Source organism: Coregonus clupeaformis, chromosome 13 (genome assembly GCF_020615455.1).
Source record: "Coregonus clupeaformis isolate EN_2021a chromosome 13, ASM2061545v1, whole genome shotgun sequence".
Lineage (NCBI taxonomy): Eukaryota > Metazoa > Chordata > Actinopteri > Salmoniformes > Salmonidae > Coregonus > Coregonus clupeaformis.
The window spans coordinates 618,460-637,507 of record NC_059204.1 but is presented as its reverse complement, the minus strand read 5'-3'; the positions used below and the strand labels follow the sequence as shown (position 1 = coordinate 637,507).

Genomic DNA, 19,048 nt, shown 5'->3' with positions numbered 1-19,048 from the left:
GTGTTCTTGGGCACCTTCAATGCTGCAGAAATTGTTTGGTACCCTTCTTCAGATCTGTGCCTCGACAAAATCTTGTCTCGGAGCTCTACGGACAATTTCTCTGACCTCATAGCTCGTTAATTTTTTTTTTCTTTGGGACCTTATATAGACAGGTGTGTGCCTTTCCAAATCATGTCCAATCAATTGAATTTACCACAGTTGGACTCCAATCAAGTTGTAGAAACATCTCAAGGATGATCAATGTAAACGGGATGCACCTGAGCTCAATTTCGAGTCACATTGCAAAGGGTCTGAATACTTATGTATCTGTTTTTTATTTTAAATAAATGTGCAAAAATTACTAAAAACCTGCTTTCACTTTGTCATTATGGGGTATTGTGTGAAGATTGATGAGGTAAAAAAAGTGTTTAATCCATTTTAGAATAAGGCTGTAATGTAAAAAAATGTGGAAAAAGGTCAAGGAGTCTGAATACTTTCCGAATGCACTGTATGTGTTCAATATTTCACAAAGGGCAACCTTGTCAAATGACATAATACACTGAAGCCTATTCTATTGTCTAGACTAGAACAGTGGACACTAAGTGCACAGTGCTTTACAGGTTCAGAGATGACAGATATCTGCTTTAATCAGAACAGCTAAAAGAATACCAAGCACATTTTACAACCTCCAAGAAATATAAAACTGAGGAAAGAAAAAAATGAAAATAATGTTTGGCACTTATACTTCATCGAGACTGCTATTCCCCGAGGACCAGAAATGGTTTACTTGCAGTTTACTTCAGATGTTATAAAATGAATGGATTTCAACGATTGCTAATGCAGTTTCCAGTACCAGTCTAAAGAACCAGTTTCCAGTACCAGTCTAGAGTACCCATTTTCAGTACCAATCTAGAGTACCAGTTTCCAGTACCAGTCTAGAGTACCCATTTTCAGTACCAATCTAGAGTACCAGTTCCCAGTACCAGTCTAGAGTACCAGTGTCCAGTACCAGTTTAGAGTACCAGTTTCCAGTACCAGTCTAGAGTACCAGTTAAGAGAGACCAGATAGATAAGTCCATGGTTGGATTTAGAAGAGTAGGTATACAATGCGAAACATATGTCTGAAACAGATTGTCCCATTCCTGTGCTCTCCCATAGGTAACTGTCTGTCTGTCTGTCCGTCCTTTACGTGGCACATATCTCATACAATTTCTTCTAATGTAGATGTAGCGAAGCTCCACCCTTTGGCACTGTCATAAATACAGTTCTACACAACACTCTCATCATTCTCTAAAATCAGCAAAAACCCACTCAAAGAACACAAAGTTCATAAATACAGTTCATAAGGACATGGTATATGATGAGTGGCATATAGAGGTGAGAGCAGTTTGTTACATAGTCTCCTGCGGGAGTATATCGTTTTTAGCTTTGCCAAAAAGTTCACAAAAAATGCAATGTTATACACAACTAAGCAGCCCTCACCTTGAGGGGTTGAATTCTTTAAAAAGGCTCCAGATGTCATTTCATTCTCTTTTTATCATTTCCTTTCTCAGTGTCTTTTTTTTGCTTTCTTTTTCCAGCATGTTTGTAAATTGTCATTCAGTCTGTTGCCTGAAGAGGGTAGCAGTGAGTCAGTCTGCGGTTGTGAGAGGGTAGTGGTGAGAGTGCCGGTGTGTGTGTGTGTGTGTAGGACGAAGTCCAGCGGGTGGAGGAGATGCCAGGTTTGTATGCATGCATAAATGTTTGTGTGTAGCATGAAGTATGTATGTGGCTGTAGTGTTTGTATGTACCACCTATCTATGTGAGTGTCAGTTTGTGTATGACTCACTGTGGCCTGAAGCGTAAGTACGTACCGTTTACATATGAGTACTGTATGTATGTGTATATTGTATACAGGTGTGTGTGTGTGTGTGTGTATAAGGGTGTGTAGTTGAAGGGGTCAGGAGGACTAAGGGGGAAGAGTAGGAGTAGGGAGGCAGTGAATCGAGAGGCCTCCCTTACACCTCGCTCTCGGTGGAGGGTTTACGCGCGGGGGTCCAGCCGGTGTCGGGCAGGCTGTGTTGGGGGTGTCGTTGGGGTGTGGCTGTGGCGGGGGTCAGCGTGTTTATGGACGAGCACTCCGACGTCTCCTCTTGGAGCAGCTGCTCCGTCTCGCCGTCGTCCAGCGAGGCGCTGCTGGCCTGCAGGGACACAGTGTCCGTGCGCATGCACGTGTGCAGACCGCCCCGCGACGGCTTCAGCTGCTTCAGGTCCTCCCAGTACAGCTCCTCGCTGGAGAGGAGACACACGCCCTCCACGATGCGGATCTTCTCCTTGGTGTAGCCGCTGTCCCCGCCCCCCTGAGGAAGTAGGAAGGAGAAAGAAGACACAGTAGAAAGGTTAGCTATGTTAGCCTAGCGCACGACGTAGACATCACCCATAATCACAGATCTAGGGTCAGATGATCATATCCCCAAAAGCATCTGAGGGGATGAAGAATATCTGACCCTGCATAAGTAGTTAGTAGAAAACTAAGCCTGTATCAGTGGTTAGACAGCAGCCATTTTGGAATAACTCATCAGAAAACTACTACAAACACTCCAGAGCAGGATGTTGTTGTAAATCTCTACCCATGCACAGTGGTAGTTTGCTTTTCAGTGAGATGTCCTCAAAACTGTAACTAGGCCACTCACGAACATTCAATGTTGTCTTGGTAAGCAACTCCAGTGTATATTTGGCCTTGTGTTTTAGGTTATTGTCCTGCTGAATGGTGAATTTGTCTCCCAGTGTCTGTTTGAAAGCAGACTGAACCAGGTTTTCCTCTAGGATTTTAGCTCTATTCCATTTATTTATATCCTAAAAAACTCCCTTGCCAATGACAAGCATATCCATAACATGATGTAGCCACAACCATGCTTGAAAATATGAAGAGTGGTATTCAGTGACGTGTTGTGTTAGATTTGCCCCAAACATAACACTTTGTATTTAGGACATAAAGTTAATTCCTTAGCCAATTTTTTTGCAGTATTACTTTAGTACCTTGTTGCAAACAGGATGCATGTTTTGGAATCTTTTTATTCTGTACAGGCTTTCTTTTCACTCTGTCATTTAGGTTAGTATTGTGGAGTAAATACAATGTTGACCCATCCTCAGTTTTCTCCAATCACAGCCATTAACCCTAACCCTGAGCGGTTTCCTTCCTCTCCGGCAACGGAGTTAGGAAGGACGCCCAAGTGACTGGGTGTATTCATACAACATCCAAAGTGTAATTAATAACTTTACCATGCTCAAAGGGATATTCAATGTCTGCTTTTTTTTTTTACCCATCTACCAATAGGTTCCCTTCTTTGCGAACCATTTGAAAACCTCCCTGGTCTTTGTGGTTGAATCTGTGTTTGAAATTCACTGCTCGACTGAGGGACCTTACAGGTCATTAATTGTATGTGTGGGGTACAGAGATGAGGTAGTCATTCAGAAATTAAGTTAATCATTTCTGAATGATTAACAGAATGCAGAACAGGATGCAGAAAGGGAGGAGAGGAGGGTTGAGGAGGCAGAATCAGGAGATTGGAGGGAGAAGGAGTGGACCTCTATACCAGGCGGTGTCAGAGGAAGGCCCTCAAAATTGTCAAAGACTCCAGTCACCCTAGTCATAGACTGTTCTCTCTGCTACCGCACGGCAAGCGGTACCGGAGTGCCAAGTCTAGGTCCAAAAGACTTCTCAACAGCTTCTACCCCCAAGCCATAAGACTCCTGAACAGCTAATCATGGCTACCCGGACTATTTGCACTGCCCCCCCACCCCATACTTTTTACGCTGCTGCTACTCTGTTAAGTATTTATGCATAGTCACTTTAACTCTACCCACATGTACATATTACCTCAACTACCTCAACTAGCCGGTGCCCCCGCACATTGACTATGCAACGGTACCCCCCTGTATATATAGCCTCCCTACTGTCACTTTATTCTATTGTATATATAGCCTCCCTACTGTCACTTTATTTTTACTTCTGCTCTTTTTTCGCAACACTTTTTTGTTGTTGTTTTTATTCTTACTTTTTTGTTTAAAATAAATGCACTGTTGGTTAAGGGCTGTAAGTAAGCATTTCACTGTAATGTCTGCACCTGTTGTATTCGGCGCATGTGACCAATACAATTTGATTTGATTTGATTTGATTTGATCATTTCACTATCAGTTAATCCATGCAACTTATTATGTGACTTAAGTAAATTTTTACTCCTGAACTTATTTAGACTTGCAACAAAAAAAAAGGAGTTGAATACTTATTGACACAAGACATTTCAGCATTTTATTTTAAATTAATTTGTAAAAATGTAGAAGAACATATTCCACTGACATTATGGGGTATTGTGTGTAGGCCAGCGACACACAATCTCAATTTAATCAATTTTAAATTCAGGCTGTAACACAACAAATGTGGAAAAAGTCAAGGGGTGTGAATACTTTCTGAAGGCACTGTACGTCTCTACATTTGTTAAATAATTAGTTAAGTCAGTCATCAGAAACAGAAAGAGTCAGTTGTCATGTATGACCAAGCAGAGGAACAATAGTAGAGAGAGAGAGAGAGAGAGAGAGAGAGAGAACATGTACACATGCAAGGTGAAGGTGGGGACGAGAGAGGGAGAGAGAGAGAGATACAAAGGCGTGAGAGATACAGGAGGAGTGAAAGAGAGAGTGATAGGTTGATTGATTGGAGGGATTCCCCCATGCAGTGTGTGACTACCTCTCCGCAGGACAAAACAGGTCAAAAGAATAAAGGAGAGAGGCTGTTGTAAGGATGAGAGAGCTGCAGTGAAGGCGAGGGGGAAGAGAAGAAAGGAGAGATGAGTGGAGGGGTCGGTCACCACTTGTGCCTCTTCATGTTTGGTTATAATTAAACTACTGTAAAGCAATCTATCTAAAGCATAGGAGATAGAGACAAACATTGAAAACTGGTATTTGTCTCAATGGTTACTTCCAGCCATACCATTTGAAACCCTTTGGTCACAATAGGCATACCGAAACCCAATGGTTTCACATCAAATGTATCCGTTCCTCTATTAAACATTAGTTACTTTCTTATTCTCATTATAAGAGAATAACATACATTTCCATTTCACTTTCAAATCGTGATTTCACCTTCAATTCACTTTTATGCTTTAGTCCCTCCAGAAAAAGAACTGCTGCAAATGCTGCACATGCAAAAATGCTTAGCTAGATTAGAACACTGTCGACATTTTCTTGAAATACTAAATAGGCCTGGATAGTTACCTCTTTCTTATATCGTAGCTGGTTGTAAATGGCCGGCTTTTGAGAGGTCTCGATCTTGACCTCTTGCGTTGACGTCCTGTATGAGGGGTTACTGTAGGTCAGGTTGCTCACCCCGGGGTCAGCAAACTTTGACTTTTTGTGTCTGAGGAAAGAAAGATGGGAAAACATTGTACACACAGTCCACTGGTTAAAACTGTCCATGGGGTGGCTTTCTAGGTTAGCTCCCACAACAGACAAATGTCACAGGTCTAACGTAGCTTCCTCTCTGTGTGTTCTTTATCTGCACTGACATAAAACGATAAGTTACATGACAGTAACATCGGCGAAATCTATTGGTGCTCAATTTGTTTTCACCTAATCACTTATTTCAGATCTGGGCAGATAAAGGGATGGAGAATAGACATATTTATTTTATTACTAGCACTGACTTTGCTGGTGACTGCTTAATCAAGGAACATTTTACTTACTATGACTGATGTGGTTGTCTCACCTAGCTACTTTAAGATGAATGTACTAACTGTAAATTGATCTAGTTTAGAGCGATCTAGATAAATGACTAAAATGGTAAATGTCAAATGAGAGGAATTTTGAGTATTTAGAGAGGACTAGGTCTTACCTGTAAATAATGAATGCAGTGATGAGTATCAGGATGGCAAGAATGGTCAACGCTCCTCCAATCACATAGCTGATATGAAGCCCCTCCCCTGTGAAAGAAGTGTTGCAGATGAACATCAACCAATGAGTGGATTACACTGCTATGACATCTAAACAATTAGATATAGCCTATAAAATCAACACTGTACATTTGAAAGTGATGATAGTAATGATGATGCAAAGTGTGATAAAGACGTTACGGAGGGTAATAATCATGATAATGATGATGATTATGATGATGAAGCTGACTGATCTTTATCTTACCGTGAGGAGCCGTCACCACGTTGCTCTGTAAGCAGCCCTCCACACTCAGGATCTTGTCTGTGCAGCTACAAAACAGGATGTAAAAAATAGAACATGAACCATCAAACTGAGCCTATACTTTCTCACAAACTGAAGATATAAAGGTAAAGCATTGTGATACAAGGTATTTAGTCAATATTCATATCAGACAACACTCAATATGTATGAATAGGATCCCTTCAAGTCATGGTCGATGAGGTAAAATGTCAGGCCTGTAGTTGACATACTTGACCAGTGGGGGTCCTTGCTGAGACGTGTCTGTGGGGGCTTTGGGGATCTTGTTGGGGGCTGGGGTGCTGGTGGTCTCTCTGTCTGGTGAGGTGGGCACATAACCTGAGACTAAACAGAGGAACAATGATTAGTGTTTTAAAGATACATAAACAGATCACACACAAAGCTGGAATGTTGTTTATCAAAATAAGTTGTTTCTTACATACATGCACGCAGGTACACACATACACACACACACACAAACTCACTGGTGGAGCAGGGTCTGCTGTCTGGTTCATCAGGGCAGGCGCACACAAAGCTGTTTGTCTTAGCGAAGCAGAGATGAGTACATCCTCCATTATTCACCCCACAGTGGTTAGTGCCTGCAGGGAAGAGAAAAGGCTTACTTTAACCTGTTAAACTCTGACGCCCTCTTGGCATTTTCACAACGGCGCACATCAAATCAAATCACATTTTATTGGTCACATTGTCACACCCTGGCTCTAGGGACTCTTTTAAGTTGAGCCAGGGTGTGTAGAGTTTATGTTTTGTGCTCGTTGTGTCTAGTCTAGTTTTTGTATATCTATGTTGGCCAGAGTGGTTCTCAATCAGAGGCAACGAGTATCAGCTGTTGCTGGTTGTCTCTGATTGGGAACCATATTTAGTCAGGTGGTTTTCCCACAGTGTTTGTGGGATCTTGTTCCTGTGTAGGTTTGTACCTGTGGACGTCACGTATCGATTTGTTGTTTTGTTCGTGTATCATTTAATGAATAAGTATGTTCACCTTCCACGCTGCTCCTTGGTCCTCTATATCCGACGATCGTGACACACATACACATATTTAGCAGATGTTATTGCGGGTGTAGCGAAATGCTTGTGTTCCTAGCTCCAACAGTGCAGTAGTATCTAACAATTCAACAATTCACAACAATACACAAATCTAAAAGTAAAAGAATGGAATTAAGAAATATATAAATATTAGGACGAGCAATGTCGGAGTGGCAATGACTAAATACAGTAGAATAGAATACAGTATATACATATGCGAGTATGTAAACATTATTGAAGTGACTAGTGTTCCATTATTAAAGTGGCCAGTGATTCCATGTCTATGTATATAGGGCAGCAGTCTCTAAGGTGCAAGGTTGCGTAACCGGGTGGTAGCCAGCTAGTGATGGCTATTTAACAGTCTGATGGCCTTGAGATAGAAGCTGTTTTTCAGTCTCTTGCTCTCAGCTTTGATTGACCTGTACTGACCTCGCCTTCTGGATGATAGCGGGGTGAACAGGCAGTGGCTTGGGTGGTTGATGTCCTTGATTATCTTTTTGGCCTTCCTGTGACATTGGGTGCTGTAGGTGTCCTTGAGGGCAGGAACTGTGCCTCCGGTGATGTATTGGGCAGACCGCACCACCCTCTGGAGAGCCCTGCGGTTACGGGCGGGGAAGTTGCTGTACCAGGCAGTGATACAGCCCGACAGGATGCTCTCAATTTTGCATCTGTAAAAGTTTCTGAGGGTCTTAGGGGCCAAGCCAAATTTCTTCAGCCTCCTGAGGTTGAAGAGGCGCTGTTGAGCCTTCTTCACCACACTGTCTGTGTGGGTGGACCATTTCAGATTGTCAGTGATGTGTACGAGGAACTTGAAGCTTTCCACCTTCTCCACTGCGGTCCCGTCGATGTGGATAGTGGCGTGCTCCCTCTGCTGTTTCCTGTAGTCCACGTTCAGCTCCTTCATTTTGTTGACATTGAGGGAGAGGTTATTTTCCTGGCACCACTCCGCCAGGGCTCTCACCTCCTCTCTGTAGGCTGGCTCGTCATTGTTGGTAATCAGTCCTACTACCGTTGTGTCATTTGCAAACTTGATGATTGAGTTGGAGGCGTGCGTGGCCACACAGTCTTGGGTGAACATGGAGTACAGGAAGGGGCTGAGCACGCCCCCTTGTGGGGCCCCTGTGTTGAGGATCAGCGAAGTGGACAGGTGTTGTTTCCTTCCTTCACCACCTGGGGGCGGCCCGTCAGGAAGTCCAGGATCTAGTTGCACAGGGCGGAGTTCAGACCCAGGGCCCCGAGTTGAATGATGAGCTTGGAGGGTACTATGGTGTTGAAGGCTGACGTAGGTATTCCTCTTGTCCAGATGGGATAGGGCAGTGTGCAGTGTGATGGCTATTGCATCGTCTGTGGATCTATTGGGGCGGTAAGTAAAAACAGGTCTAGGGTGTCAGGTAAGGTAGAGGTGATATGATCCTTAACTAGCCTCTCAAAGCACTTCATGATGACAGAAGTGAGTGCTACGGGGCGATAATCATTTAGTTCAGTTACCTTTGCTTTCTTGGGTTCAGGAACAATGTTTGACATCTTGAAGCAAGTGGGGATAGCAGACTGGGATAGGGAGAGATTGAATATGTCCGTAAACACTCCAACCAGCTGGTCTGCGCATGCTCTGAGGACGCGGCTAGGGATACCATCTGGGCCGGCAGCCTTGAGAAGGTTAACACGCTTAAATGTCTTACTCACGTCGGCCACGGAGAACCAGAGCCCACAGTCTTTGGGAGCGGGCCGCGTCAGTGGCACTGTGTTATCCTCAAAGCGGGCGAAGAAGGTGTTTAGCTTGTCTGGGACCAAGACGTTGGTGTCCGCGAAGTGGCTAGTTTTCCCGTTGTAATCCGTGATTGTCTGTAGACCCTGCCACATATGTATTGTGTCTGAGCCATTGAATTGCGACTCCACTTTGTCTCTGTACTGACGTTTTGCCTGTTTGATTGCCTTACGGAGGGAATAACTACACTGTTTGTATTCAACTATATTCCCAGTCACCTTGCCATGCTTAAATGCGGTGGTTCGCGCTTTCAGTTTTGCGCGAATGCTGCCACCTATCCACGGTTTCTGGTTTGGGTAGGTTTTAATAGTCACCATGGGAACAACATCCCCTATACACTTCCTGATGAACTCAGTCACCGTGTCCGTGTAAACGTCAATGTTATTCTCAGAGGCTACCCGGAACATATCCCAGTCCGTGTGATCAAAACAATCTTGAAGCATGGATTCCGATTGGTCAGACCAGCGTTGAATAGACCTTAGCACGGGTACTTCTTGTTTGAGCAAAATGGAGTTGTGATCTGATTTGCCGAAGGGAGGGTGGGGGGCCTTGTAGGCATCTCAAAAAGGCGAGTAGCAGTGGTCTAGGGTTATTCTTAAGCGAGTACTACAATCAATGGCTGCTTGAACTTCGGTAGCATTTTCCTCAAATTTGCTTTGATAAAATCCCCAGCTACAATAAATGCGGCCTCAGGATATGTGGTTTCCAGTTTGCATAAAGTCCAGTGTAGTTCCTTGAGGGCCATCGTGGTATTGGCTTGAGGGGGAATATACACGGCTGTGACTAACATATATTTTATGCTTCATGAAAGACATTTAGATTTCAACAAATACATGCTTAGTACTATTAGAAATTGTCAGCAACAACGTGACTATTACAGAGCCAGACAGAGCCTCAACACTTTGTTATATACCCTTTGTTGGCAATGACACAGGTCAAACGTTCTCTGTAAGTCTTCACAAGGTTTTCACACACTGTTGCTGGTATTTTGGCCCATTCCTCCATGCAGATCTCCTCCAGAGCAGTGATGTTTTGGGGCTGTCGCTGGGCAACACGGACTTTCAACTCCCTCCAAAGATTTTCTATGGGGTTGAGATCTGGAGACTGGCTAGGCCACTCCAGGACCTTGAAATGCTTCTTATGAAGCCACTCCTTCATTGCCCGGGCGGTGTGTTTGGGATCATTGTCATGCTGAAAGACTCAGCCACGTTTCATCTTCAATGCCCTTGCTGATGGAAGGAGGTTTTCACTCAAAATCTCACGATACATGGCCCCATTCATTCTTTCCTTTACACGGATCAGTCGTCCTGGTCCCTTTGCAGAAAAACAGCCCCAAAGCATGATGTTTCCACCCCCATGCTTCACAGTAGGTATGGTGTTCTTTGGATGCAACTCAGCATTCTTTGTCCTCCAAACACGACGAGTTGAGTTTTTACCTAAAAATATATATTTGGTTTCATCTGACCATATGACATTCTCCCAATCCTCTTCTGGATCATCCAAATGCACTCTAGCAAACTTCAGACGGGCCTGGACATGTACTGGCTTAAGCAGGGGGACACGTCTGGCACTGCAGGATTTGAGTCCCTGGCGGCGTAGTGTGTTACTGATGGTAGGCTTTGTTACTTTGGTCCCAGCTCTCTGCAGGTCATTCACTAGGTCCCCCCGTGTGGTTCTGTGATTTTTGCTCACCGTTCTTGTGATCATTTTGACCCCACGGGGTGAGATCTTGCGTGGAGCCCCAGATCGAGGGAGATTATCAGTGGTCTTGTATGTCTTCCATTTCCTAATAATTGCTCCCACAGTTGATTTCTTCAAACCAAGCTGCTTACCTATTGCAGATTCAGTCTTCCCAGCCTGGTGCAGGTCTACAATTTTGTTTCTGGTGTCCTTTGACAGCTCTTTGGTCTTGGCCATAGTGGAGTTTGGAGTGTGACTGTTTGAGGTTGTGGACAGGTGTCTTTTATACTGATAACAAGTTCAAACAGGTGCCATTAATACAAGTAATGAGTGGAGGACAGAGGAGCCTCTTAAAGAAGAAGTTACAGGTCTGTGAGAGCCAGAAATCTTGCTTCTTTGTAGGTGACCAAATACTTATTTTCCACCATAATTTGCCCCTGTACATACAGTGAGGGAAAAAAGTATTTGATCCCCTGCTGATTTTGTACGTTTGCCCACTGACAAATAAATTATCCGTTTATAATTTTAATGGTAGGTTTATTTGAACAGTGAGAGACAGAATAACAACAACAAAATCCAGAAAAACGCATGTCAAAAATAATATAAATTGATTTGCATTTTAATGAGGGAAATAGGTATTTGACCCCCTCTCAATCAGAAAGATGTCTGGCTCCCAGGTGTCTTTTATACAGGTAACGAGCTGAGATTAGGAGCACACTCAAGTGCTCCTAATCTCAGTTTGTTACCTGTATAAAAGACACCTATCCACAGACGCAATCAATCAATCAGATTCCAAACTCTCCACCATGGCCAAGACCAAAGAGCTCTTCAAGGATGTCAGGGACAAGATTGAAGACCTACACAAGGCCGGAATGGGCTACAAGACCATCGCCAAGCAGCTTGGTGAGAAGGTGACAACAGTTGGTGCAATTATTCGCAAATGGAAGAAACACAAAATAACTGTAAATCTCCCTCAGCCTGGGGCTCCATGCAAGATCTCACCTCGTGGAGTTGCAAAGATCATGAGAATGGTGAGGAATCAGCCCAGAACTACACGGGAGGATCTTGTCAATGATCTCAAGGCAGCTGGGACCATAGTCACCAAGAAAACAATTGGTAACAAACTACGCCGTGAAGGACTGAAATCCTGCAGCGCCCGCAAGGTCCTCCTGCTCAAGAAAGCACATATACATGCCCGTCTGAAGTTTGCCAATGAACATCTGAATGATTCAGAGGAGAACTGGGTGAAAGTGTTGTGGTCAGATGAGACCAAAATGGAGCTCTTTGGCATCAACTCAAATCGCCATGTTTGGAGGAGGAGGAATGTTGCCTATGACCCCAAGAACACCATCCCCACCGTCAAATATGGAGGTGGAAACATGCTTTGGGGGTGTTTTTCTGCTAAGGGGACAGGACAACCTCACCACATTAAAGGGACGATGGACGGAGCCATGTACCGTCAAATCTTGGGTGAGAACCTCCTTCCTTCAGCCAGGGCATTGAAAATGGGTCGTGGATGGGTATTCCAGCATGACAATGGCCCAAAACACACGGCCTAGGCAACAAAGGAGTGGGTCAAGAAGAAGCACATTAAGGACCTGGAGTGGCCTAGCCAGTCTCCAGACCTTAATCCCATAGAAAATCTGTGGAGGGAGCTGAAGGTTTGAGTTGCCAAACGTCAGCCTCGAAACCTTAATGACTTGGAGAAGATCTGCAAAGAGGAGTGGGACAAAATCCCTCCTGAGATGTGTGCAAACCTGGTGGCCAACTACAAGAAACGTCTGGCCTCTGTGATTGCCAACAAGGGTTTTGCCACCAAGTACTAAGTCATGTTTTGCAGAGGGGTCAAATACTTATTTCCCTCATTAAAATGCAAATCAACTTATAACATTTTTTACATGCGTTTTCTGGATTTTTTTGTTGTTATACTGTCTCTCACTGTTCAAATAAACCTACCATTAAAATTAGACTGATCATTTCTTTGTCAGTGGGCAAACATACAAAATCAGCAGGGGATCAAATACTTTTTTCCCTCACTGTATGTGAAGAAAACTGATGTTGCTACCTTTCCACTAATGTAATTAGATATAGTCTGATTCATAGTTCGTCCGCTAAATAGCAGCTGAAGATCACAAGGTCTCCTGGCCACTTGAAACCAGATGTGTCTGGTTGGGCAATGAGCTCAGTGTCAAAACTGAACAGATTTTGACACCTGACATCTTAAAATGACCATAGCGATTGGGGCTTAGAAGTTATTATTTTTTTAATAACACACAGACAGGTGAGGAAACGTCAAACTTATTTTCCCATTCAATTACCCCATAGTAAACGAGTCAGATATAGCAATGGTACATACTGAAGGATACATCCAAGGTAATGAATTGAGAAAGAAATGCATTGCATTATGATCACCAGGGTGTACATTTCACATTTACATTTGACATTTTCGTCATTTAGCAGACGATCTTATCCAGATTTAGCAGACACTCTTATCCAGAGCGACTTACATCTAGTGCATTCATCTCAAGACAGCTAGGTGGGGCGTTGGGGGAGGGGGGGGCATGGTTAGGACATTGCCAGCAGTAAGATTTGAGGTTGATTTCCAAAAAGACAGTTGCTGTAGCTTTCGAATGGTATGTCATTTTGTGTTTTTTGACAGTAATTGACGGGATGGATACCCCTTTAGCTGAACGGCCATTGTTTAGCAAGGTTTACTAAACAGGTGAAGAAGAGTTTGTAGAGATTCACAATACAATGTTGAACACTTTTACTGTTGTTGAGTAAAAAACTATGTTTACCTCAGCTCTAAACAAGGCATGAATTACATAACACACACTGTAAATACCATCCTTGAGTGTGACCACCAGTATAAGGTGAAAGCTTAAATAAAAAAAATAAAAAAACCTCCCAGAAATGCCTCGTTACCACTAAGTCACTGTGGCGACACCTTCAATGGGGGGTTGAAGGTAGAAGCTGGCTCTAATCGTCTAGGATCAGATTACCCTCAATCCTAACCTTCGCCATAAGAAGATGAACAAATACTTGAACTGGTATCAGTAGTTAGGGTTAACTTACCACTCGCTTAAGGGTAAAGTTCCCCCTTCAGTACAGATCTAGGATCAGTTTCCCCTACCCAATCCTAACCTTAACCATTAGTCGGGAAAATGCTAAAATGACCCAAGATCAGCGTCTAGGGACAACTTCACCCTGCTCCCTTACCGCTCTGCCTCTGTGGCGAGACTACGATGATGTCCATGAGACCCTCCACGTTGGCCAGGACCGTCTCCTTGCTGCGGCCAGTGTGTTTGTCCACACGCTGGATGGACTTAGTCTGCCAGTCCGTCCAGTAGATCCAACGGTCTTGCTGCGAGAGTCGGGAGAAAGGGGTTAGAGGGGAGGACACCGGCTTCAACTGGGGGAACAAGGTAGAGAAAAAGAGGAGAGAAAGAAACACAGACAAGGAGGAAGAGAGAGAGGGAGGAAGAAATGAAGGTCAGAGATGAAGGGAAGTAGAATGGTTCAGTTTTATGGTTCAGTATGAGTGGAGGAGGAGGTAGAGCAAGTGAGGCAGTGAACAAACAAGTGAGTGGAGGAGGAGTGAGAGAGAAAGTGAGTGGACGTGGCAGCCAGGGGGAGGGGTCAGGTGGTTGATTGAGAGCTGGGGGGTACCTGTGTGAGGGCGAAGGGGTGGGACACAGGGCTGATGAGGATTTGACGGAGCTTTCCGTTTAGGTCGGAACTCTCAATGCGGTCCAGGTGAGCATCCACCCAGAAGATCCTACACACACACACACACACACAGAGGAGTTAAACACACACATTCATAGTACATATACAGTGGGGGAAACAAGTATTTAGTCAGCCACCAATTGTGCAAGTTCTCCCACTTAAAAAGATGAGAGGCCTGTAATTTTCATCATAGGTACACGTCAACTATGACAGACAAAATTAGAAAAAAAATCCAGAAAATCACATTGTAGGATTTTTTATGATTTTCTCAATACTTTGTTATATACCCTTTGTTGTCAATGACACAGGTCAAACGTTTTCTGTAAGTCGTCACAAGGTTTTCATACACTGTTGCTGGTATTTTGGCCCATTCCTCCATGCAGATCTCCTCTAGAGCAGTGATGTTTTGGGGCTGTCGCTGGGCAACACAGACTTTCAACTCCCTCCAAAGATGTTCTATGGGGTTGAGATCTGGAGACTGGCTAGGCCACTCCAGGACCTTGAAATGCTTCTTACGAAGCCACTCCTTCGTTGCCCGGGCGGTGTGTTTGGGATCATTGTCATGCTGAAAGACCCAGCCACGTTTCATCTTCAATGCCCTTGCTGATGGAAGGAGGTTTTCACTCAAAATCTCACGATACATGGCCCCATTCATTCTTTCCTTTACACGGATCAGTCGTCCTGGTCCCTTTGCAGAAACAGCCCCAAAGCATGATGTTTCCACCCCCATGCTTCACAGTAGGTATGGTGTTCTTTGGATGCAACTCAGCATTCTTTGTCCTCCAAACACGACGAGTTGAGTTTTTACCAAAAAGTTATATTTTGGTTTCATCTGACCATATGACATTCTCCCAATCCTCTTCTGGATCATCCAAATGCACTCTAGCAAACTTCAGACGGGCCTGGACATGTACTGGCTTAAGCAGGGGACACGTCTGGCACTGCAGGATTTGAGTTCCTGGCGGCGTAGTGTGTTACTGATGGTAGGCTTTGTTACTTTGGTCCCAGCTCTCTGCAGGTCATTCACTAGGTCCCCCCGTGTGGTTCTGGGATTTTTGCTCACCGTTCTTGTGATCATTTTGACCCCACAGGGTGAGATCTTGCGTGGAGCCCCAGATCGAGGGAGATTATCAGTGGTCTTGTATGTCTTCCATTTCCTAATAATTGCTCCCAGAGTTGATTTCTTCAAACCAAGCTGCTTACCTATTGCAGATGCAGTCTTCCCAGCCTGGTGAAGGTCTACAATTTTGTTTCTGGTGTCCTTTGACAGCTCTTTGGTCTTGGCCATAGTGGAGTTTGGAGTGTGACTGTTTGAGGTTGTGGACAGGTGTCTTTTATACTGATAACAAGTTCAAACAGGTGCCATTAATACAGGTAACAAGTGGAGGACAGAGGAGCCTCTTAAAAAAGAAGTTACAGGTCTGTTTGTAGGTGACCAATTACTTATTTTCCACCATAATTTGCAAATAAATTCATAAAAAATCCTACAATGTGATTTTCTGGATTCTTTCTCCTCAATTTGTCTGTCATAGTTGACGTGTACCTATGATGAAAATGACAGGCCTCTCTCATCTTTTGAAGTGGGAGAACTTGCACAATTGGTGGCTGACTAAATACTTTTTTCCCCCAATGTACATACTAGGCAAAAATACTTGCAAGAGATATTAGACAGAGATGAGAGGGATTTAACAGGAATTGACATCAAAGCTATCCTATTAAGAGGCCAGAAAACTCCTGTACTGTACTATGATTAACTACACAAAACAGAATGTTCTGCAGAAAATAATTCAATTTTCTCGGCTGAGAGCTTTGCATGCTGTTAGTTCCTAATATTTTCAGTCTTTCTCTCCCTCTTTCCCGGTCTCTGGCTGTCACACTCTCCCTCCCACTCCCTCTGCAGGTTTACATTTATTGGGATGAGTCTTGTCCCGGAGGCAGAACTGAGCAATTTCTGCTAGATGGGCCAGCTGCAAAGTCAAAATTGGATAATATTGTAAAATTCATGAAAACAAAACTTTGCTTTTTGGTCTTAATTTAAAGTGAATTGAAGGGTTAAGCATTAGGGTTAGCAGTGTGGTTAAGGTTAGAGTTAAGGCTAGGCAGATTATATGACTTTGTGGCTGTGCCAGCTAGTGACGAAAAACACTAACCTGCGCTCTCTCTCCCTCTCCCCCTCCCTACCTCTCTTGTATCTCTGTCTGTTATTCCCTCCCTGTCTCCATCCCCCTCCCTACCACTCTCTTCCTCCCACTCTCTCTTTCTAACCTGCGTGTGTCGTAGTCCAGTGTGAGTCCGTTGGGCCACCCCAGGTCTGTGTTAATCAGAACTTTACGGTCTGATCCGTCTAGGTGTGCCCGCTCGATCTTAGCAATGTGACCCCAGTCTGTCCAGAACAGGTACCTAGGGAGACCAATGAAACAATAACAACCCAGTTCCCACATCCCGCCACCCACACACACAAACACGCATATATAAACACCCACAAAACCAATCTCTTCCACTACACCCTTCCACCCTCTTCCCTCAACCTTAACGCTTTCCCCCCTCTATCCCTCCTCCTCTCCCCTCTCTCACCCTTTGCTGGGAAACACAGCGATGGCCCTGGGTTCATCCAGGCTGTTGTTGACTAGTACTTTGCGGCTGGTCCCGTCCAGTCGGGCCACCTCGATGGTGTTGCGACCTGTGTCCGTCCAGTACATATTCCTGGTCACCCAGTCCACAGCCAGACCATCAGTGGTTTTCAGACCCTGGCTTATCACTGTCTCCATCCCTGTACCATCCAGGTTGGCCCGTCTGACCAGCACAGGAGAAGTTAAGTCAATCAATCAATCAACAAATCAATAAATTATATCAATTATTAAATCAAATCTTATTGGTACAGTGCCTTTCTATTGCTCAAATAAATTAATCACAAAGAGTTAAAACCACAAATAGTACGAAAAAGTGACAGTGACAAGTGAGTGACAGTGTATGTATTGTGTGTGTATACACTGAGTGTACAATCATTAGGAACACCTGCTCTTTACATGACATAGACTGACCAGGTGAATCCAGTTGAAAGCTATGATCCCTTACTGATGTCACCTGTTAAATCCACTTCAATCAGTGAAGGGGAGGACACAGGTTAAAGATGGATTTTTAAGCCTTGAGACAATTGAGACATGGATTGTGTATGTGTGCCATTCAGATGGTGAATGAGCAAGACAAAAGATGTAAGTGCCTTTGAACGGGATATGGTAGTAGGTGCCAGGCACACTGGTTTGAGTGTGTCTGTCACGTTCGTTGAAGGACGGGTCAGACCAAGGCGCAGCGTGAAATGCATACATGTTTATTATACAAAATAAACACACAAACAAAACAACAAACCAACGTAACGTGAAGTCCTCAGGCTAAACACAAAACAAGCTTACACACGGAACAAGATCCCACAACTAATGATTGCAAACAGGCTGCCTAAGTATGATCCCCAATCAGAGACAACGAGCGACAGCTGTCTCTGATTGGGAATCACACCCGGCCAAACATAGAAATACAACACCTAGAAAGTAAACATAGAACTCCACACCCTGACTCAACATACTAGAGTCCCATAAGTCAGGGCGTGACAGTACCCCCCCCCCCAAAGGTGCGGACTCCGACCGCACAAACCTGACATAACAAGGTAGGGTCCGGGTGGACATTCCGCCTCAGAGGCGGATCCGGCTCCGGGAGTGACGACCACATTCTCTCAGCCTCCCCGTTGCGCCCCTGGTCTGGTCTGGACCTCGGCGCACCGCTTCCCCTCTCCTTCCTCCCACGATGTACCAAGCCCTGTCTGGACCCTGGTGTGGGAGACTCCGAACCTGGAGAGGGGCTGACGTCTGGGTCTGGACTGGAGCCGCTGACCGGAGCTGGACTGGCTTGGTGCGAGGCGCAGGCACGGGCCGGACCGGACTAGGAACACGCACCACTGGCTTGGTGTGAGGAGCAGGCACGGGCCGGGCCGGACTGGCGACACGCACCACTGGCTTGGTGCGGGGAGCAGGCACGGGCCGGGCTGGACTGGGAACACGCACCACTGGTCTGGTGCGAGGAGCAGGAACGGGCCGGGCCGGACTGGAGACACGCACCACAGGTCTGGTGCGAGGAGCAGGAACGGGCCGGGCCGGACTGGGAACACGCACCACTGGTCTGGTGCGAGGAGCAGGAACGGGCCGGGCCGGACTGGATGCACGCAACTCATCGTCGTCGTCATCCTCCAACTCCTCAGTATAAAACTGTTCCCACTCTTCTTCCCATGGTCGTAGGGACTCAACCTGGAAACCCACCGGGTGCAGTGGTCGGGGCTCTTCTCTCTCGCTCCCCAACCACTCCTTTAGCCCCCCAAAATGTTTTTATTGGGGCTGCCTCTCGGGCTTCCTCCTCGGCCGGCGCCTTCTGTGTTGCCGTTGCTCCTCTCCTGCCTGGGCCTCCTTCTTTGCCCAGGGTCCTTTCCCCGCAAATATCTCCTCCCAAGACCAAATCTTCCCCACCTGTGTCCAGGGTGTTTGCTCCTGGGCACGCTGCTTGGTCCGTGTTTGGTGGTGGGATCTTCTGTCACGTTCGTTGAAGGACGGGTCAGACCAAGGCGCAGCGTGAAATGCATACATGTTCATTATACAAAATAAA

General features: G+C 45.1%; 1 protein-coding gene across 4 annotated transcripts in view; it reads right to left on the bottom strand.

The window, feature by feature from the left end:
• Window positions 1–429: 429 nt before the first annotated feature.
• Window positions 430–19,048, bottom strand: part of LOC121582249 (low-density lipoprotein receptor-related protein 4-like) — a 218,584-nt gene continuing 199,965 nt past the window's right edge. Inside the window, exons 29-39 of one of the 4 annotated variants that reach the window (XM_045224117.1) lie at window positions 16,976–17,194; window positions 16,667–16,801; window positions 14,342–14,450; window positions 13,892–14,084; window positions 6,669–6,782; window positions 6,417–6,528; window positions 6,151–6,215; window positions 5,849–5,936; window positions 5,233–5,374; window positions 4,706–4,768; window positions 2,233–2,318 (exon numbers count right to left, since the gene is read on the bottom strand). In XM_045224117.1, coding sequence (XP_045080052.1) covers window positions 4,727–4,768; window positions 5,233–5,374; window positions 5,849–5,936; window positions 6,151–6,215; window positions 6,417–6,528; window positions 6,669–6,782; window positions 13,892–14,084; window positions 14,342–14,450; window positions 16,667–16,801; window positions 16,976–17,194 — 1,219 coding nt within the window. In that variant the 3' untranslated portion in view covers window positions 2,233–2,318; window positions 4,706–4,726. Of the gene's footprint in view, window positions 2,319–4,705; window positions 4,769–5,232; window positions 5,375–5,848; window positions 5,937–6,150; window positions 6,216–6,416; window positions 6,529–6,668; window positions 6,783–13,891; window positions 14,085–14,341; window positions 14,451–16,666; window positions 16,802–16,975; window positions 17,195–19,048 lie in introns of those variants that run through there. The other 3 variants (XM_045224115.1, XM_045224116.1, XM_045224118.1) reach the window with 3 other exon arrangements.